Consider the following 22,656-nt stretch of genomic DNA (forward strand, 5'->3'; position numbering starts at 1 on the left):
AGCCCTCAATGGAGATTTTGCTGGCTATCTGCAAGTCCGCAGAGGTAGGCATGCAGCAACTCAGGCTAAGTGCGCCAAGGGCCACGAGAGAAGTTTTCAAGGTCCTTTTCAAGGTAATGGTCATTGCTTCTATCTTCAAACACATGCCTATTACATATTCTTGTCTTGATAATGAATTATCTCTACTGTTCTTGTTTTGTACAATATTGTTCTAACTCTGCTGTACTACACACAGTCTACTACAAAATCTTCTGTTGAGACTCCCACCAGCTATAAAGCATTAGTGCTACCACTGCTGTCTTAGTGAGGGAAGTAGCGAAAGTTATGCATTGCATTGTCAGAAACCAGACAATATGTCAATCAGCCAAAAGCCACTGGAACCATTTGCCCCTACACAAAGAAAATACTCTTTCAGAACTACCAGTATGAACTAATACATGATGCTTGAAAAAGGAAGCCAAAAACATTAGGCTACACCATACCACAGATGACCAGTTGCTAAGTGTGTCAGCAGGGCACAACCAAGAAGTATGGCATGTTCAGAACCTTCCTGTTGATCAGCTTTTCTACTATAAGTGACTGAAGTGATATGAATTGCAAATTTACACTGTATCAAATCATGTAATACAACTCCAAGGACAATCACGCCTGAGTAGTTTTGCTGTAGGTTTTACTACGGCTTTTCTAGTTTGTATTTTAGATTTTCCAAATAATCTGAGTTTTCTAAAGCCAGCAACCAAATTAACCTATTTTATTAATTATATTAAATGACTTAGTCTCTCTTACCACACAGACTGGTATCTGCATTGAGATGTCATTAAATGAAACAAGGTAAAAAAACAATACGCAAGGCACCAGTAGTCAACTTTGCTGAGCTTTGTAAAATGAACTTCAGTAAAGTCGTGTGTAGTCCAGATTTTTTAAGGCTTCATTTTGTGTGCAATATCATGGATTCACAAACCAGCATTATTTTAAAAAACCAGGTATTTTCAGCAGTGTGATACCTTAGCCAATAACTCATCCTTGAAATTAGTCTATGTATCCTTTCAAATCTCTCTCATTTAAAATACTCCTTCATGCTAGGAGCAACATGTGACTCTTCAGTACAGCTGAAAGACAGTACTATTTGTAATTTAATATGAAAACATTTCAGCTGTCATAATACCAGGATGTTTCCTATGCAAGTCTAGCATTTGAGACATGCAATGCATTTATCACTTAAGTGTGTACACTGTTCTGCCCTTACATACGGTCCATCAGGTTGCCTGTAATGCAACCTGATGCACTGCCCATAATACCCTCCTCACACATTTGTTCTCAGGCTGCTGAAGAGATTACTGGCCCTCTGAATTCAGAGCTTTTTAATCAGACCATTTCTTTGTTCTACAAGAGACCATACAGTCCTCCAGAGTTCGCAGCTAAAGGGACATCATCAGCCTGTTCTGGCTGTGAGCAATTCAGCAAAATGCACGTGTTTACATATTTGAGCCTTTTAACATGGTATTAAGAACCACCGGGTTGGTAGCACAGTAACCCTCACAAGGTTTAAACTTAAGCTGCAGAGCTTTTCTTTTGATTTTAAAAGCTGCCCTTTACCTCTGTAAAGATAAGACCATGACATGCAGCAGGGATATTGAGCCATTATAATCTCAGACTCTCTGTTTAATAATTACAGGAAGCAATTTGCTAACCTCAGGTAGTCTTTGAAGTCTGCACAGGGGGTACCTAGAGAAGAGAGAGGAATTATTCAGCAGAACATACATTCTCTTAGACCTGCCTCCACAAAAGTTCTGCCGGACTGATTCTTCTGTCAAAACTGGAAATACCTGAGCAGCCAAAACCCATTGAGGTTAGAGGCAATATTCAAGAAATGCAGTGAAACAGACTTTGTACATCTGAGTTTTATCTAAGCTTAACATATAAAAACTGTCAGAAGGCAAAAGCATTATTTTGCAGAAGTCTGAATAACAAATCAGATAGCACTGTGTATATATATATATATAAAAACACTATATAGCTATGTTATTTAGAAAGCAAATCACAATTCTCATTTACATTTACACAAGCTTTTACCTTATGTAAGAGAGCATGCAAACTAAAATGAAATGCTCACATTGTTTACTGTGAGCAACCCACTGATTTTAAAGTTACAAAAACTACCAAATAGTAAATCCGTATTGCATAAATAATTCATATGAGTTAACCATGTAAAAGAGAACCTCATCCCAAAACATAATGCCACAAACTTGTAATTTATTCCAAGAACTCAGGCGCAAGAGATGGGAAAGCATAATATAGTCTTGCCATTTCTCTGCATATTCAAAATGCATTGCATATAAAAAAAAAAATTGCCTTTTAAAGCCTCAGGAAAGGACTTCCTGCCAACAAGGTTGCTGTTACCAGATTATTAATGACTATTAGAGTTAAGTTCAGCTGTTGGAGTGCTTTTTTATTCATTTTTCAATAGCAACAATGGTCTACCAGGTCAAAGTCAGGCACTGCAAAAATAGTGACTATCTCTACTTTGTTTGCACAATGGAGAAAAAAAGTCCTATGCTGTTCATGTGTTCAGTGCTACTCTTTACAGGAAATCCACCTAGACATAAGTAGTAGAATTTGATGTCTCTGGTCAAAGAGAATCTTGTCCAAGGCCAAAGAAAATCATTGTCTGCTGTGAATGGCTGTCAGAGACACAAAGGCCCCTTTCCACTTAAAGAAGTATTCAAGATACTGCTTGGTTTGACAGAGCTGATCAAAAGTTATCCATCAACACTATTTTACCACAAAAAAACATTAGAGTGCGTGTGTGCATGCGTGCGCGTGTGTGTGTGTAAGTAAAATAAGACTGAACATAAAATTATTTCATATGCAAAGGATTGCACAGCTCTTCATGGGACCAACAACTCATGGTCTTGTACCTGATTAGACTTATCTCCTCTGATATGTTCAAAGACCTGTAGAACATGCTGTAGTGGGAGACTAGTCTGATGAAGGGATCCAGCAGGGAGGATTTGACATCTTAACTACATCCCCCATAAGACACCACAGTAACTTTTCACACAGAGCATTTTCAGTGGTTGAATTTCTGCTGAAAGAAACTCAAGTTCTCTTTAGAATATCACAGCTAAATAGAATAGCTATACAGATAGGACCAAATAACTGTCCTGTGAGAGAAAGCAAGAGCAACACCACACTACTAGCTCAGTTTTACCTGGCATGGGCCAAGGGATCTGCTGAGGAACAGCAGCATTGCCTCCAGCTTGTGTTTTTTTTTTTTTTTCTTTTTACACAGGGGATAATCAAGAAAGCAATCTGTGAAATATAACAAATAGGGGTAATAATTTTTCACGATTGTTTAGTTTTAAGTTTACTTCATGTCCATGTTTAATTATACCTTGCTTACTGGATCTGCATTATTGCCACATAGCTGAAATTCACTGCATTCTAATAACTACGAACTACAACCATCTTTATTTTGAAGTTGAATATAAAAAGCATTGGTTCAAGTGAATCAATAATTTTAAAGAACAAAATTAGAGCTATCACTCCAGAGTAGAAAAGTTAAGTTTGTGTTGCCTGGGTACATGTATTATCAAAGTCTGTATATTAACTGCTGAAAGGATTTGTAGGACTGGTGTTAATACTACTTACACATTAGCACATGTAGTTGCATTATTATCACAAAGGTATAATCATGAAAACATATTCAGAGTCATTGCACAGACAGCTATAAATATCCTGCTTGGCACTAATTCTTGTGACTTGCTGAGAAGAGAGAGAGAAGAAATGTGTGCTCATCAGACTATTTTTTTTGAACTCATCATGGCATCTCCACCACAGAAGATGGAAACATGAAAAAATTAATACAATTTCAACAGAACTCGATTTGCCAAGTTAAAGGGATTCTAGAGAAAAGAAGGTATTTTAAAGCTTTTATTTTCTTTTTTATTATGATGCCTTGGACATCAGAAATCAAAAAGGATCTTTGCTCTTAAAATCTCAAGAATAAGACAAAGCATCAGTGAAGAAGAGATAGAAGGAAACAGATTCAAACCTTTGTACAATGCAGATAGGCTGGCAGGCCTTCGTGACAGAATGAGAAGTCATAGAGGGCAGGAACATCATGAACACATACAAACACCACATTTCTTTACAAGCTAAGGAATGTGCAAGCTTCAGCAAAGCATGTTATAAAAAAGCATGTTATAAAAGGGATGTTTATAATCTACTTCCACGGAGACAGTTCAGTAGCTTTACAACATAGAAACAATGAGCGTGAACTATATTTACCATCTGTTTTAAGCCAATTATTTTTCTACAATGGAAGCCAGTATCAAAGTTAACTGTTCTTTTGGATTTTAAATCACAATGCAAGGAAGAAAAAAATGTTGTTTGCCTGTGTATTACAAGAGCAGATCATGAAGGATATAGCCTCTTCAAACTTTTCAGTCAGGACATGTTGCAAATAACTTAGTGGTCACCTAGTTTCAGCTAACATTACCAACATAAAATATCCGACAGAACCAGAGAGACTGTCACCTCCAGCTGAATACCTGTCATAAGAACAGCAAATAAGCCCGCTTTCACGTTTTAAGGCAGTTATAATAAATATGCAAGCATAACAAAAAGGAAACGTTAGATATAAAAGACCTATTCAATTTCAGCTTAAGTGTGAGAAGAAAAAAGGTGTCAACTTTGTAAGAAGAAATCCTTCCATCTCTGAAGCACGTTTACAGTGGTAGCATAAAATCTCCTCTCAAGGTACCCACCTTCAAAAGATAAAAGGCAAATAACATCTATTGTACTAGCATATATAGTTAGCATGAGTTCTGCCATGCTACCATTGTTATGCTGGAGGACATCCCATATTATACAGCCTAGATGTTCTCCACACATATAAGACCAGCCCACTAGAAACACTGTAGTAAGCCACACTTCCTTTCCATCCAAGAGTATACCAAAAAGCTGTAGCGCACATCTAAATATACCCACCACCATCGTTTTTCCAAGAATACTCATAATGCTCCAGTTAAATAGGCCTGCTCTACACAGACAATGACCTACATACCAAAATCAATGGACTCAACCAATACCTTAGGGCACAATCACCACAGTCAGCGGGCTATAAGCTACAACTTTTTTTTTTTTTTTTAAGGAATTTTCTCCAAGGGGAAAAAAAAAGACCAAAAAGATATCAAGTACTCACACTTAGGAGCAATTATTTTGCAACTCCAGCAACTGGTCTTTGAGATGCTAGCTTCTCTGTGGATTCTGTCTAGCTTGCTATAAAACCAAAATTTTGACTGCATTGTTTTTCAAGTTTCACATTAAATCTGCAGAGAAGTACAAGGCTATACAACACCCACAACCCCTTTTCTGTTCTTCTGAAACTCAAAGCCAGTTCAGCCAGACAGAGGAATTTGTACATCAAGAAAGTCACAGAGAATGAGGTAGCCATGATAAGAAACAGTTCTTCAGTGCAGATTAATTGCAGATGACTGGCAAAAATCCTCTCCCTCATTCCCCCACCAGGTGACAGAAGAAAAGAAGTTGCAGCTGCATCAGTCACTGTACTGTTTGTAACTATAAAATCAGATGCGTGTGGGAAGTGTGCAAGTCCAAGAAACACTATTTGACATAAGTCAGTGGATTGATCACATTCCATGTCACCACCTTAAAAGTTTACATCTTCATCATTCCTGAAGCAGTCAGAATAACACTTGAATTCCAGCAAAGCAAGGCTTGATATTCAGTAGAAGAAATATATTAGACATCTGTAGTGTCCAGCTATGGTTAGAAATAGCCAGTAATCAGTTTAGTCTAAAAAGATAGAGGTAGTACATCTAGTCTCTTAACTGGACAGTGAGCAAGGCCGGGGGGTGGGATGTGTTTAAGCATCCTATTCTTTGGACAACTTCTTTGGGAGATTTTAGTCATAAATATTGGAGTACACTCTTCTGACCAAAATGAAAACAGCTTTATAGTGAAGCAATGCCAGGAGCGTTCTGAAACAGCCTCCATGAGCTTGACGATCATAACGAGACCCTACACAAGAGTAAGCTCTCACCAGTTACTGATGTTGTAAGGTATTATGAGAACAGTTTCATCTTTGTCCTAGCAATCTGAAAATCCAGGGAAAACCGGTGGACAGACCACTTTTACTAACAGTCTTTTGGTAGGAGGATCCCTTAAGGGATAATACAGAGAATCAACAGGTTAGTCCTGAATATCTACTTTTCCTCAGTGGTATTAGACTTAGTCTCATGGAATGGAGCACAGTAGCTTCTGAAAGTGTTTTTCTCCAACATGATTTTGATATAGCTCCCAATGGTGCTACAGACATCACCTAACAGAAGTAGCAATGGGAGAGGCAGAATGTGTGAGCATGTATGTGCTCCTTACTAATCTGTCCTGGAATTAAGTAATTTATTATTTCCACTAGGAAGGAGCTCTTTATATGGAAAGTTTGTGTATGAAGCCACTGAGAATTTAAAGGCAGCATCTGAATCTTTCACAGAATGTAAGCTTCATCTTTTTGGTGAAAAGCTTGATCCATTTCCATAAGAGGTCCTGTACAATATCTCAGATCACAGAACCACAGAATGGTTGAGGTTGGAAGGGACCTCTGGAGATCATCTAGTCCAATCCCCCTGCTCAAGCAGGGTCACCTAGAGCATGCTGCACAGGACTGTCCAAACAGCTTTTGAATATCTCCAAGAAAGGAGACTACACAACCTCTCTGAGCAACCTGTTCCAGTGCTCTGTCACCCTCACAGTGAAAAAGTTTTTCCTTATGTTCAGATGGAATTGTCTGTGTTTCAGTTTGTGCCTGTTGCCTCGCGTCCTGTCACTGGGCACCACTGAAAAGAGTCTGGCCCCATCCTCTCTACACCCTCCCTTCAGATACTTATATAAATTGATAAGATCCCCCCTCAGTCTTCTCTTTTCCGGGCTGAACAGGCCCAGCTTTCTCAGCCTTTCCTCATATAAAAGATGCTCCAGTCCCTTCATCATCTTAGTAGCCCTCCGCTGGACTTGCTCCAGTAGCTCCATGTCTCTCTTGTATTGGGGAGCAAACCTGGACACAGTACTCCAGATGCGACCTCACCAGGACTGAGTAGAGGGGGAGGATTACCTCCCTCAACCTGCTGGCAACACTCTTCCTAATGCAGCCCAGGACACCATCGGCCTTCTTGGCCACAAGGGCACATTGCTGGCTCATGGTCAGCTTGTTGTCCACTAGGACTCCCAGGGCCTTCTCTGCAGAGCTACTTTCCAGAGAGAAGGTCATCCCCCAGCCTGTACTGGTAAATGGGGTTATTCCTCCCTAGGTGCAGGACCTTGTATTTCCCTTTGTTGAACTTCATGAGGTTCCTCCCTGCCCACCTCTCCAGCCTGTCGAGCTCCCTCTGGATGGTAGCACAGCCCTCTGCTGTATCAGTCATTCCTCCCAGTTTTCTATCACCATCAAATTTGCTGAGGGTGCACTCTGTCCCTTCATCCAGGTCATTGACAAGTAAGTTGAACAACACTGGACCCAGTACTGACCCCTGGGGGACACTGCTAGCTACAGGCCTCCAACTAGACTTTGCACCACTGATCATAACCCTCTGAGCTCTGCCATTCAGATCTCTCCTTTAATGTCAAAGATGCTTATAGCTAAGAAATTCAGCTCACAAAGCTATTTGATTACCCATATCTGCCTGTACATGTTATGCCAGCCATATTTGTCCTTCTCCAGTGATCTCTCAGATTTACCCTGAAACTCTGCAGTACTTTCAACAGGAAAGATGTTTAGCTTTCCCATGTTAGTAAGTTGTATTTGGCAAGCAGTGCCTGGTAGCCTGCCACCTGGAACTGCAGTGAGGTAGAAGAGTAGGCTTTGTGCCCAAAAAGGCTCAAACCCTGGAGGCCTTGTCTTTGCTGTGACTTTTATAGACTTGCTTTTCCTGCACTGCTGTATTTTCCAAGGATCCTGGAAAGATCAAAGCTGTGCCTGTAAAACTCACAATTGTCTCCACAATGCCAGGTCCTGAACAAAGGAGGTTACTTGTGAGAAATATAGCAATAATTCTAGAAGAAGCACAGAAATTATTTTCCGTAAAGATTGGAGGCACTAAACTTTTTGCTTCCAGTTCTTGATATAAGCAGTTGTTAAGACATCTTACAAGCTGGCAGGCAACATGAACCTGAGAAGTATGCATCTACTGTAATCTTTCTCCCACGTGGACAGCCTTGTACCTACATCTTTTTCACTGAGCAGCAATACTACCTGAGCACTAATAAAAGCTCACTCATGACAGCAAGAAACTCTACAGATTGATTTACCCTGTTCTTGACAAGGTAAATTGGCTTGAGCTGAACCCTACTGTTGAAGCTAGATCGCAACAGAACCTGAACAATCTCATTTAAAGTTGTCTCAGATCTCTCCACTGGTCACATGCTTTCAAAACATATATTAATTAGCATGCACATTTTTCAGACAGCTGCTTCCTTCAGAGGTGAAATCTGTCCTATCTAAGAAAATGTATTAATTCTGGGAAATAAGGAAACATCTGCACACCAGTAAAAGTTAAAATGCACATGTTACATTGTGTTAGATTAACTGTACTCATATGAAGTGGATGGCACAGACTGACCCGGTGCCAGTCACATTTTATATCAGAACACATTAAAGTAGACAAAGATATTGGTCTGTGAGATCCCTGTAGGCTCATGTACCCGCTCACAGTCCACAGAGAGAGGTTTAATTACAAACTGTTGCTTGTTTCCAAAGAAACTAGAAACAATTACATTATAAGCACTTCACAGAATGAAATTTTGCCATGTGTCTTTAAATTGCAGACACTATTGTGATACTGGTATCAGTTTTTATATGCAGAAAGTTGCTTCATTTACCAGGGCTGATGACAGGAAGTGGTGCTTAGGTGAGCCATTCAGGTATTTCCAAAAATTCTGCTCTAGCACATTACACATCACGTTAGGAACCATGAACTCACTATCATGCTGACCAAAAGACAGAATGCACATCACCTCATCTGCTCTTACTTCTGTTCATATGGTTTACTTTAGCATTCACATTGACTTATGAACATCTTAGGAAAAACTGCTGCTAACAGCACATGCTAGTTAGCTGCTACTCAGTGTTTTTTTCTTTCTGGGTATGAGCAGCATGCTAGAAACATGCTGTAGAAAGATGGCACCTCAAGTGTTATTGAAAGTACAAAGCAATCCACACATTTAAATCAAATGTAACATAAGAAATGAAGAAAAACAAAAATACTTCAAGTGAAGCCACATTCCTAAACTGTATTTCTACTTTGACAGATCAGTGTTTAGGCTATGTAGATCTGGGATGACAGCTCACACCTGAATAGAAATAGCAAGAGCTGGAATGTTATGAGAACAAAGTGGGTGTACAGTTATAAAGCTTTATGAGCTCTTGCATAAACACCACTATGTTGATTAAAGTCCAGAAGAAGAGGAACTAAAGAATTCTGGCATTCCAATGCAAAACAAAGGGTACAGCTTTGTTAACATCTGTAAACAGTCTTCAAAGCACCAAAGGCTGGAAGAGTTTTCTTGCTCAGCCCAGGTTAAAGCAATTTTTCTGGAGGATTGCCATGCTCTGTGGGAGGGAGGTAGGGGTGCAGCAACAAGCTGGATTTAAAAGATCCCCAGCTGGAAGCACAAATACAGAGAGTGATGTTTAAAACTGTCAGTCCCCTGGGGAGAAGCAGGAAATTCTCTTTATGACCCCCAGAGTATTTGTTTTTCCAACAGTTCTCCAGCTCAGCTTGAGATTCTCAAGGGCAGCAACAAAAAAAAAGTTTTCACTTTGCTCACATTAGTTTTGACTGGTCCCCGGGTTCCCAAGGTGATAATTTAACACCTCATTAACAAGTGCATTATTGGAGGAAATTCAAATGAACCAATTTTAATGCTAATTGAATGTTTTCAATTCAGCCTGCACAAGGAGTTTTTATTCCCCTTTCAAGTACAACAGCAGCCACTGCTACCATTTGTGGATCTACTACACACGATGACAAGGTACAAACTGCATTTATAAATATGCTATCAGTTACTTAAAATTCAATAACCAAGCGATATAATGTGGGCTATTCCTTCATTACTACTGACATTTTACATCTGCATATACTTCTGACTTGTCTTTAGAAGGAAAATAGGAATTTTACAAAATGTTCAACTTGAAGAAACCTACTAAAGATGAGGCGGATGATTTAGCTGTTGAGGTCATATCTTCATATCTTGAGGGCCTGACTAAGCACATGGAGGTTAACACACTAATTGTAGTCTCTTCTCCACTAGAATCTAAGCAGGCCAGGCTTAGCATTGTTTCCAACATGCTGCTCTCCATGCATATTAACAGTATAGAAATGACTGTCTTCTAAACAGTTGAATTAGTCTCAATTTTCTGCCAACACAGCTGTACATTCTTATTCCCTGTTGTCTATAATTAGTTTAACTACCTTTTCTGATTCAGTTCACAAGTTTGTTGCACATAGCAATGTCAAGACTAGAAATCCAGTTGTTGGTTTTTTTTTGTACTGTTATAACGGACTAATTGTAATCAGCTACTAGCTCTTCACAACTGAGCCCCTCAAATGAGACAAATACCTATCAAACTATGTGCAGCTGACTAGCCTTCAAAGATTAGTTACGCACTTCTGATAGTTTAACAGCTAGGCTGGCCTATGCCACTGCCACCTCCACTGCTTGCAACATTAGAACTATGTAGGAAAATCCCTGCTTTGTGTGCAGTGCTCAAGGCAACAGTCATACTAAAAATTTAAGTATCACCTTGTGCAAGGTCTCTCCACAACATACCATTTTAGTACAGCACTGTGATTGGGTGTCGGATATTTGCCTCCTGAAAAGCAAGATAAGAAACAATGAAGTTGTTACAAACATCAACATGTGTAATGACTCTAAGTTAATGCCCATGGACCTGGAAGGAAGTAGTTCACCTCTTTTACAAGTCATTAACACACTGTCGATTCAGTTCAAAGTCAGAACACTCCTAGATTTAAGGCTCAACTTAAGCATTTAATACACAGGACAGCAAGCTACAAGTTTCATCTCTGAAGGAGGTTAATCTTTCCAGGTGCAATCACTCCATGAAACAATCCTAGGAAGAAATCAACCTCCCTAGACACGTTTCATCTTGCATGTTTTGCTTTGCCAGTGTTGCAGTATAACTGACAATTTATTCCCATTTGCTCTCAATAATGTTATCAAGGGCAACAAACAGGCTGGGTCCTGAATTGCAATGATACTAACAGGACTCCAGCTGCCCAGAATATATTACTAGCTCTTCTGCAAGTGGCAGAAAGGAGCTGACAGGATTCTCAGTCCTAGTGAGTTTGAGACAGTGAAAAATCCATCTTTCAAATCAAACTGAACCACCGATTCCAGAAAAGTCACTGAGACAGGATAAGTAGTTAGTATTATGAATCCTAACAGTCTAATATACCAGGAGCCCCTGACAAACACCAAGCTGACTCACTTTCCCGCAATTTCAGCTTAGGTAACCCAAACACTGTATGAACAGCAAGAATCAAGAATCATACACAACAAGTCTCCAGAGTCCCATTCCAGGAAACATTTTGTCATCCTCGAGTATACTGATTGTGACCCCAAAGAAGACTCCTTACTGTGTTATTTTTATTACTGTTAAAAAATAAGCCTTTAAAAAAAAATCTACAAAGCTATCTGAAGTGCATTCATCTTTGACTGAACAGAGAGGAAGAGAAGCATCCACTGAACTGCTGTCAAACGTCTGCAACACTTGTTTACAATTCAACCATAAAGAGTTTTAAGTGGAAAACTAGCTCCAAAAATTTGCTCTTGTGGAAAGCAGCCTTCTCCTCCCTCCTCTCACCCTACTCTCCTACAGTAAACCCAAATGTGATATGGGAGATATCCATGTATGTCATCGCTGGAGAGTTCCCATAAGACATGTTACATGCTTAGTATGTTCACCACTCAAGAACTACTCTTTTGTAGAAATGTTCAAAGCGATCAGAAATTGAGTATGCTTCGTCAAGACTGTATGATGGTCTTCTAGCCAATTACACCTAAGAAAAATAACACAAGGCAATATCGAATAGAGATGTAGCATTTGGCTAATAACGTAGAAGATGTTGAAAAGCAGTAATGGAAGCACTACTTCCAAGAACAGTACATTGACCTGCCATGACTTTGCCAGATGGACTAGTCTCTGCAGCCTGGATCAAGGGGCAACCAATATTTGTATTCATGATTCAATATGTTCTCATAACTATGTCTTTAGAGATATTGGGGCTTGCTAGTCCCTTTTGCGTATCAACAATACCTAGAACTAACAGATTAGTTTGAACAGAAATCAAGATGCAAAAGAAACCACTGTCTCAATTTAGGCAGCACTTTTGTGTGCTATCCAGTCATTGCTACACTATGTTCTCTGCAAACAGCCATTCAGCTTTTCATAGCATCTGCATTTTGTCTGTGCCACCTCTTACTAATATCCTATTTAATCACTGGCAGCTTACTAGAAAGATCTGAAAGGAAATATTTACTTTTTTTTTTAGTTATGTAAGGTTTTAGTAACTACAACGCCTTATATTGTAAGTTTAGAGCCTCCAGATGTTTCATTAGATTGAGAAATCCACTGAATATAGGAGATAATTAAATTATTCTTGCAAAATACAAAAAACTCCCCAACTTCATTCCTCAGAAACTAATTACATACTACTTACTCCTCAACTACAGGCTATCTCAATCTGACTTCATTATTTCCACAAAGGTTTGATGTCATGGAAGATGGCAACTTCTACAAGTAGTATGTGGGGAACAGAAGCAAGCAGACAAAAAAGCCAAAAAAGCCAGCATTCTTGAAGCCATTAAAAGATTTAGCTGTGGCTCGAAACACAGAGTTGGAAGCTAGCAGTCTACTTTTCTGATTCCAACTCCATCAACTCTTGTGCCCTTGCAAAAATAATTTTCCTACCTCAGTTTTCCTCCATCCATTAATTAGGCTTGACTGCTACTTTAAGAGCAGTAGGATGTTTATAATACACAGTCATTTTGGAGGTGTTTGCCAGTGACCCAATTTGACACTATTTCACTACTTGTTTGCCTTCACACCTATCACGTCTCACCAGCATCATTCTATTTCAGACTTGCTTGTAATCAAAGCAATTGCAGACAGTGGCCCTTTAGAGCCCCACCCATAATCCCACTGCATCCAAACAGAAGTTCTTCTGCCAAAGCCGTTAAACAAGGAAAAAACCTTGTCATGCTATCACTAAGCAGCTGCTCAATCCACACAACTGAGCTTTAGCCAATTTCATCCAAAGAACAAGTCTACAAAGTAATACTACCTTTAAAGACTTAAGACAATAAAAAAATATGCATAACAGGGAATAAGCACCGTGCAAAAAATGATCAGAAAAGCACTTTCCAGCAGGGATCATCCTATCAGGTGCTTATCCTAGTGAGGGTTGACTTAGATGCTTAGACAGTAACACTTTCATGAGAGCTGCAGAAACTGTTTCTGAGTATGGCTGGACAGGACTTTGGCTATCCAGTTGTTGCATCCAGCACTTCTGAAAAGCACCAAAGTTCACAGAGAAATCTGAAGTACAAAGGCTTCCTTGAAATAAAATATTTTTGGCATTTGAAAGCTGTGTTATTTTGCAATACAAAGAGTGGCTAGGAATTCTGGCACTGAATTAGGATATAGTTTGACATGCATTTAAGTAACACTACAATAACAACAACAAAGACTTCTTTAGTTGAAGGTTATTTTTTGCCAGATCAGTTCCTGATCTGGTTCGCCTTTCAACTCTGAGTGCTTATGCTGGCATACTGGCAGGAGAACAGCCTGGAGTGGAAGATGCTTCCGTTCTCATGGCTTAAAGGCGTATCAAACTATAGTCTCAGAAAGGGGCAAAACTGCCTTAGTTTGAATGTTCCAAATAGAAATCAGTTACACATTCCTTGCTTCCCACTTCATTAAGCAAAACAGATATTGGAAGAAACCCAACACAAGCAACGCTCGAGCAGACCAAACTGTTGGCAAATAATTAGCTAAAGAGAGCTTAAATACTTTTAAGAAGGCAGCAAGACCCAACCCACTGGCACAGCTTCTTATGTAGTTCGAAGCTGGGTTAATATCTCTTCTGGGAGAGCTAGTGGGGACAACTCTTGGCAGGTAACTCACATGGGCCACTCCGGAGCATTCAAAGCTAGCGTTCATACAGACACTACTGCCCAGGGGTACTTGCCGCAGTTATGAACAACTTCTGTTTACAGCCACTACCAACTGCTATTGCTTGAAACTAACTCTATTCTCAGATAATGTAAGCAAACTGAATTAAAGCTGTTACAACACAAGAATTCCTGAATTATTTGTCCAGCAAGCTTTTTCACCATAGGAGTTATCTGTCAGGTTGGTTAGATGACCCCTGTTCAAAAGCAAATGTGGTTCTTCAGTATACACCACCACCTTGTGGCCAGATGCCTGCAACTCCTGCAATTCAGTATATTCACAGGTTTGAATTCAATGAGATTCTCAATCAAAAGTCCCGGACAGATCCTGAGCGAACTACACTGTCATCTTGCATAAGTCAATCAACTTTTTAAAGAACTTGCACAGAGAGCAAAGTATCCTACATGCAAAGTGCTGTACCATTTCAGTTTCAAGACAGTCTCCATTTATGATACGTCAGCTATACACTGAATACTACTAAAGGGAGCTACTAACTACTTACCAGGCAAAAGAGACACATGAATTTGGATTCTGGACTTTGAATGTATCAAGACTAGCATAGATTTTCCCATTCTAATTTCTATCACAAAAAAAGAAAACTAAATCAACAGAGCTGAATATGCTGAATACCTTCCCCAGGTGCATTAAGCCTCTTTATCTTGAAAACTGCCTCTAGCTTCCAGAGTGAAAAGAGATTTCAGAAACATTCCCATGTTTACTTCTAACTGAGGTGCAAACAGCAAATTATACTAGAGATGAAAAATCAGAAGCCTGCAGTAACCAGACAGGACTGTAAAATACACACAAAATACTCTTGAAAGCAGTCTAAAAAGTGGGGCAAATGACATATTAAGACAGAAGAAGGGGAGGAGAAAGAGGGAGGCTAGAAAAGCTAAATGCAGAATAAAAATCAATATTAGACAATATTCTGTCTTATGTAAGACTAAGATGACTTACCTCTACCTCGAATTTCCTTATACCATTATTAGGCTAACCTCCAAGCAGGACAGCCATGGTATCTGATAAGTAAATTGGCTTGTTGCTCCAGAAATTCCAAGTTCACATGAACTAACAGATAATTATGAATGTGTCCATTGAATGATTTTTCTGTCAAAGCCATAAAGAGGTTCTGTTTGGCTTTTCCCCTTCCACATGCTTAACAATAGAAAGACTCACCAAAAGTTGAACCATCTTCACCCATAATACACTTCATGGAGGTGATGATCTGCTCCACAACAGGAGGTGACAGTGATGCTGCGTACACAGCACTGTGAGAATATGTCCTGAGGTAATCAATCAATTCCTAGCAAAACACAAGAGGCAATCAGGCATTGCCTTGCCAGCACTCACAGGAACACTGTATTGTAGCACCCTAATCACACAATAAAATGGGTCACTGCAGCAAGCCTCTTTCAAAGTCTCCTGGAATTGGCTGCATAGCTCAAGGATTGATTTTACAGTGCAAGTAAAAATGCTTGAAGTGCTGACAGTAAGGGCATGGCAATCCTGTCTTCTGTGTCACAGGGGAAGAATGTGTGATCAAAGATAAATGGCTAAGACATAGACTTGTTTTGCCAACAACACCAGCATTGGATTGTAACAAGGTGTTTGCATTACTCAAGCTGTGTGCAGGTCATACTTCAAAAGTGTTTATTATAATAGTGGGAACATACAACAAATGAAATAGTGGGGAGCAGGACCCAGAGGTGCTTATGTATCACACTCAGTGTAATTGTTTCCCCACAAAGTCAAACAAGGCACAGGTCACAACATTTACTCACTTTTATCAGCAAAATATAAATAAAGCAGCAGGTGTCATTTAAGAGTACAAGAACCTCAGCCTACTACTCCTGCATTTGCATGTTAAACGTACCTGCTACATTTGGTACAGGATAAAGGCAGGTCATATGGGAATGAAGGACAAACATATCATAGATCTAGGCTGCTTGTTGTTAGCTGTAACAGAATCATTCTATAATACTCAGACCACTCCAGTAAAATACCATAACACGTACCCGGACAAATTGTTTTCTGCTACCATGAAATTAATAGGACTACCCTGTAAATAGCACAGGCTGGGAAATATATTTTAGGAATATGTGCAAATGTTCAGTTTTATGTTGCTGTCCGCCTGGAGTCAGAGTTAAATTAAAGGAAGTTGTAAAGTGGCTTTGAAATAAGCTAGGCAGGAAGATTTAAGGCCTCCTACTTCTGAAGCCATCCCTCAAAACACAGTAGCTAAAATACAGTTGTGAAAGACTGTTGGCTGATTCAGCTTGCACCAGAAGAGTTAGACCTACTGGCTCAGGACATTTGGAAAAAAAAAATAGTACAGTGCTTTGTTTTGGGGAAGATGTCTGAGTCATTTTAAACCAACTGCAGTAAACTCAAAAAGGAACATTTGCAAGCCCCATCCCCAAAAGGATGGGCTATAGTAATTGTCACTGTTCATATCTAAAGCACTATGGTCCAGGCAAGCAAATGGTAGAATTTTACCTTGAAATAAAGGTTAAAAGCCTAATCTGTGGGGTACACTTCACAATATGAGAAAGGAGACACATGCAATTGTCTATATCCCCTTCAAAAAGAGGATTTTGGCAAGGGCAACACTTTCTAGCAGTACCTTCCATTAGAAGGTAAGAAAGGTCAGTACCCAGAAAACAAGAAGGGAATAAGCATCTTTCTGGAAAGCAAAGTCTACAAGTCCAATAAGAATCAGCTCCATCAAGCTTACCTAGGAACTGGATCTTCCTACAGAGAGGCTAAAAAACTTCAGTTTTTGGAGTTTTTCCTGCTAGACTCATTAAAAGGTAACATTAAGAAATCCTCGCTTCCTTGCTCCTAGCAGTTCCTAACAAGACATTATGCCACTACCTTACATTCAGCAAATTGAGCTCATCACTGACCATGTGGGAATTATGAGGAACTTCCCTGGACTAGGCTCTTCTGCATTGCGCAGGCTTTCACTGTACTAAACAGTATGTAAAATTATGAAACAAATGGACAATCAGGGCAACTCAAGAAACAGAACAACTTTGAAATGCTTAGTGAAGCACTCCACCATGAGCCTGAAAGGGCCATGAGATTCCCAGCTTTTTACCTTCTTGCCTCCAATGTATCCTCCAGCAGCTCCAAAGCTTTTGGTGAATGTTCCCATCATGACATCCACATCTTCAGGATTGAGTCCAAAATACTCCACTACACCCCGGCCACTGGGACCTAGGGCACCTATACTATGAGCCTCATCAAGGTACAGGTAGGATTTGTACTTCTTCTTAAGGGCAATCACTTCAGGCAAACGGACTATGGATCCCTCCATACTGTTGGAAAACAGAAGTTTTCAGTTGATTTAATTGTTGCGGCCTCTTTATAGAATCCAAAGTCAAACTTTTCCTTCACTTTCTTTCAGTGATTGCAGCCACTTGCAAAGCTTGTTATACAGATCACTTTCTGCAGAGAGGTGAAAGGTAACTCCTCTTTGCACCTAGTGCTCAGACCTCCATATTCTACCTGTTTAACATCTCTGGGATACTGACATACTGACTAAATAGTAGCAGCAACAATGAGTCAAAGCAAAGGAATATGTTCAGTGATGATTTTGTACATGAACTAACACTTCCACTTTCATGTCAGTGTTTTTTTCTGACATCTACTCGCCTATCATTTTTAGGTCTGAGAGCTGATGATACTCTCAGTAGTAGTACTCCAAAATACCCCATTTTTGTGCTGAAAGTCACCAACATTTTAATGCCTAACATAGCTAAGCCTATGACATACTCCTACTCACCTTCAGAAAAAACATTTGTTCTGCACACTTCCATTCTCATGAGTATGATTGAGTGAGCAGAGAAAGAATGGAAGGGACAAAATCTAAGACCTCAGCTCTGACATAAATAATAATTTAGATTAATTCATTTCTACAACCTGAGCAGGATGTGGGAAGCATTCTGGACGTGCCAGGTGCAGCTACAGTACCAGCAACAGAAAGTCCAGGATGTGAGACATCCACAGCTCAATTTAATTCTCAGATATGATATCCATGAAACAACTAAGAAGTGGCAATAACCATAATTTGATTTGGCAAAGGAACTGAAATGCTAAGCAGCTAGATCTCTCTTAGAGGGTCTTGGAAATAAAAAGAATAACCTATACCTGTATATTCCTTCCACCAGGATAAGGATTTTTTTCCAGGGCCTTCGTGTACGAGGTTGCCCATGCACAATAGCATCTTTGAGCAGCTTCTCCAGGCTTTGCATATCTGCACCAGAAATTATTGTTAGATGGTATCAAAACAGCTTGAGCTTTGACATGACTAAAGACAGGAATACCCGCAAAAGCACAAACTGCTCCAGCGTGGAGGTCAGACCATACATAAGTCAATAAACATGGGCTATATCTTCATCTAGCTGTAGGCCCACAAGTGAGATTAAAGGAAATTGGTGACTGTGTGAACTCTGAGGAGGAATTTGATCATCCTAAATTAAAAGCACAAGTTAGAGCATCAGGCACAAACAGAAAACCAGAAAGGGGGGGGGGGGAAGGCAACTCTTTGGTAGGAAGTGAGTAAGCAGTTTAGGGAGCAAGAGTGTCCTTGTGGATAGAAATAAAGTCAAAGAAGAGCTAATATGTTCAAGGACAATCAGCAGAAGATGAGTAGAAGGCAGACCAAAGTGCAGAATAAGACAGGGAACAAGAGCTTATTTTATATTACTTTTGTCTAAAAGCTGAAGAGATTGGAGCCGTGGAACAGAAAGCTACTAACCAATAAAAGTAGAAAAGGACTGACCTGTGAAAAAGAAGTTTTTAAGGTCTGTGGCTACCATCAATGCAGGGGAAGCAGAGATCAGAGTCAAGGAGGAAAAAAAAAGAACCAGCATAGGAATGGGGACAAAGCTCAGCATACCAGAAATAGACAGAGGAAGTTGTTAGTAGCAGTGTATTCTGAAACTTTACTAGCTTTGGGCACTTGATATGATTCTAGAAGGAGTAATGTGAGCAAATATATGCATGAAGTCAGTTCTGAAAAATACCTGAAGAAAGGAGTAGAGATAGGAGTAATCAACCCACAAAAGCTAAAACGCTGAGCAAGAGACAGATAAAAACACTAGGACACAACAAGGAGCACAGTCATGAAGAGAGGATTGATAGACAAGAGTAATTCTGTCAGCAAAAGGAACCAAAAACCAGAGAGCAAAATAGGTCAGTTAGGAGACTGTTAGAAGACAGTTAATGCACAGAAAAAGACAAAGATGGAGAACTCAGTGGAGTGTCTGTCTCCAACAAACCTCTCAAGGGAGAAAGGGGCAGTTTAGTGCAGAACACCAGAACAGAAACTTCTGCTCTGATCCATCAAGAAAGAGGAAAAGACTGGGAGCTAGACCTGGCCTTAATAGCAAGGATAAAGTGCAGCGTGAGGTAGAAAAAAACAAACAGATATGGAGCAAGAATTTTTAAGAGGATCTTTCATTTTGTTCCATGGTTTCTAAAAGTCAGAATATGAATGAAGTCATCAACATATCAGGGAAATGAAATGAATTAAGGCAGCACTGAGTAAATCAAGAGTAGGACTCAGGACATGTACGTAACTCAAGGGGTTGTACATCATTTTGATAGGCCAGATTTATAGCCTGCATTTTGCCTTCCTCTATCTCATGCTGCTTTTTCCAGCTTCTAATCTGCCACTCCGTTCTATGAGATTTTTACAGCACCCCGCAACCTTACATTGCTAGTTTGTATCCCACTCCCACAGACCTTCTAATCTCCCTCATCATACTAGAGCTTCTGAGCCCTTCTCATCATATCCAGAGCTATACATGCTACTATTACTCCTGCAATAAATTTTAATATGTTGAGACTCTTCAACTGTAAGTATCATGAAGATGAACAAAAGCACCATCATACAAAGACAGATTATCATATATCAGTCATTTCAGCAGCAGAACAAGTGGCTTTAATGTTGTCACTATAATAGTTACAGGGGAAACTATTCAGAGAAAAAGAAAGAGAAGATGCAAAAGAAACAAGAAATGCAACAGAGGATCCACTATCAAGTAGGACAACGAAAAGAAAAGAATTGCAGCCACCCAAACTTTGGTGTCACCACCACAGACCCATCTCAAAGAGAGCAAGGGAGTCATTATGACCTCTGAGAGCAATACTGTAAAAAGAGTATTTAGGAGCAGCTGAAGAATGGAGGTAGTGGCTTTACTAATTAAGGACAACCAGATACCTCTTTCACTGAGAACAAAAGAAGGAAACTCTCAGTATTTTTATCTGCAGATTATTCTAAACACTCCCTTTGGAGGAAGCTGAAACTAACAAAGTGACAATTCCAAGTATTTCTTTCCAAAGAACACTAAACAAGTAACTCAATGAAATTAGTCTATGATGCGTGCCCTGAAACCCCCTTTGTACTACACTGTACCAATGCATGGCTGTCTAGTGTGGCTGTGACATCCACATTCTTATGTTTTTGTTAATATAGGATCATATCAGCATTTGGTCCTAAACTTGGCCCCCAAAATGTTATCTAGACCACTAAAAGACTGCATTACCATTTGACCTGGCTTGTTACAAGAGTCTAATGGTGCTGAGCTGTCCAAGTAATGCAAAGCCATGTTAGAACACTAGTGTCCCTAAACTTCTCAGAGAGCAGTATGTTCCTCTTTTATAAGCAAAGATGTAAGACAGCATAGCATCAGGATAAAAAAATGTTATTAGTTGAGAATGAACACATTAAAGAGTCTCCAGTCCAATGTTTGCTACTACATTAACTTCTTGGTAACAGCAGTCTTCTGACCCTTTGGGTAACCAGCAATTTATTTCCTTGCAAGAAATTGGATTTCCGGCCATTAGAAGATAGAAGAGATTGTACCTGATCTACAGCACCTGCAGAAAGGCAGAGTCCCCCATCTGATACTTACTGTTGTGCTTAAAGATTCGAATAGTTGCTCCTGACAGTCTTGCGCCAAGCACTAGTGATGCATGATTCAGTTCATCACTCAAAATCAGACAGCCCTGAATTAGAAGAGGGAAGAGGAAGATATTGAAAAGGTTACATTTCACAGCCAAGCATACAACACCTTTTAACTCCAAATTGCTTAGAAATCATTTAAGAGCAAGAAACAAGTAGTTTTGGCTATGTTTATAAGTTCTGTATAAAAAAAAAATCCAATATAAATGCAGCTATTTCAGGCTAAGAAATACTTTGTAGCCTTAGGATGGTAAATAAAAATGTCATGGCTGTTAATTTGAAGAATTACTTCTCTTTCATGTAAAAAAATAAAAATAAAAAATCCTATACTGCTAAGTAAAATAGAGAGCAGAGCGGTCACTGTTCACTCAGCAAGCCTACAGACCCTAGAATAACGACTTAATCACTAAGTTGTACTGTTTCGTACATTAGGAGGTAACCACTGAGTAAATCCTTGCGTTTACAGCAGTACCAAGAGGACTAATTTTCTTTGAAGATCAGGAGTATAAAGTACTCTGTAGATAGAGCTAACATACAGGAGACACTGAGCAGGAAACAAAACTGAAGAGTGAAATTCAGAAGTTTTTTTGAAGCCCTTAAATGTTATATTGAATTTGTTTACCTTTGTACAGAAAAAGAAAATATATCCTTAGACAAATACCAAACTGGGACATGTCTGTTTTCAGAGCAACAGTGATTCTAGGTCAATAGCTGATATACTGAACATTCATCACACAGCGCTGCCACTGTGGTCTACAAATTCAGGAATGCATACTGTAGGATTAACTTGTAAGAAAATGATAATACTTCTATATCACCTTGGCTCCTATTACTATGCAAACTACCGTAACTCTAGAAGTGACTTTGATAAATTAAAAATCCAGAGAGCACATCAAGGTAGTGAAGATGTGACACTAAATACTTGGTCCCTCTATGTTTCTCTTGACACATTGCTGGAGGGAAGATTCAAGAACATTTCTTCTCTGCAACAAGAGATACCAGGAGGGATTGTGAAAGGCAATGCCTACAGTTACACAAGGAGGTGCATCAGACAGCAGGAGTATTTTCCCCACAATAAAGGAAATTTTGCATAGAATCACATTGTACATAGAAGTATTCTACATCCCTTTCTTGGGAGGCTCGAGACTGGTTTTATCCAGAAACGGCACTAAATCTGAAGTGTTCAAACTGGTGTTACAGGAAAGATTCACACCACATATTTCAGGCAGACATGGAAACTGAAGTGAAAACCATGTTTTACTATGAAGTGCTGCATGTGAACTGTGTAATTCAGTCCTGAGCACTTAATTTCACAAACTGACTATATATGGAAGTTCATTCACTGTTTTCTTATGACTACAATAAAATCCTTCAAGCACTGTTGCTCTAAGTCCACTATCTAACCTCTGTC

General features: G+C 39.5%; 1 protein-coding gene across 3 annotated transcripts in view; it reads right to left on the reverse strand.

Moving 5' to 3' along the window:
* SPTLC2 (serine palmitoyltransferase long chain base subunit 2) overlaps nucleotides 1–22,656 on the reverse strand; it is a 74,947-nt gene that overhangs the window by 28,288 nt on the left and 24,003 nt on the right. For all 3 annotated transcript variants that reach the window (XM_067296875.1, XM_013940600.2, XM_067296876.1), the window contains exons 6-9: nucleotides 21,196–21,289; nucleotides 18,425–18,530; nucleotides 17,373–17,592; nucleotides 15,449–15,575 (exon numbers count right to left, since the gene is read on the reverse strand). In XM_067296875.1, the coding sequence (XP_067152976.1) occupies nucleotides 15,449–15,575; nucleotides 17,373–17,592; nucleotides 18,425–18,530; nucleotides 21,196–21,289 (547 nt within the window). The remainder of the gene's footprint in view (nucleotides 1–15,448; nucleotides 15,576–17,372; nucleotides 17,593–18,424; nucleotides 18,531–21,195; nucleotides 21,290–22,656) is intronic.

This window comes from Apteryx mantelli, chromosome 4 (genome assembly GCF_036417845.1).
Source record: "Apteryx mantelli isolate bAptMan1 chromosome 4, bAptMan1.hap1, whole genome shotgun sequence".
NCBI lineage: Eukaryota > Metazoa > Chordata > Aves > Apterygiformes > Apterygidae > Apteryx > Apteryx mantelli.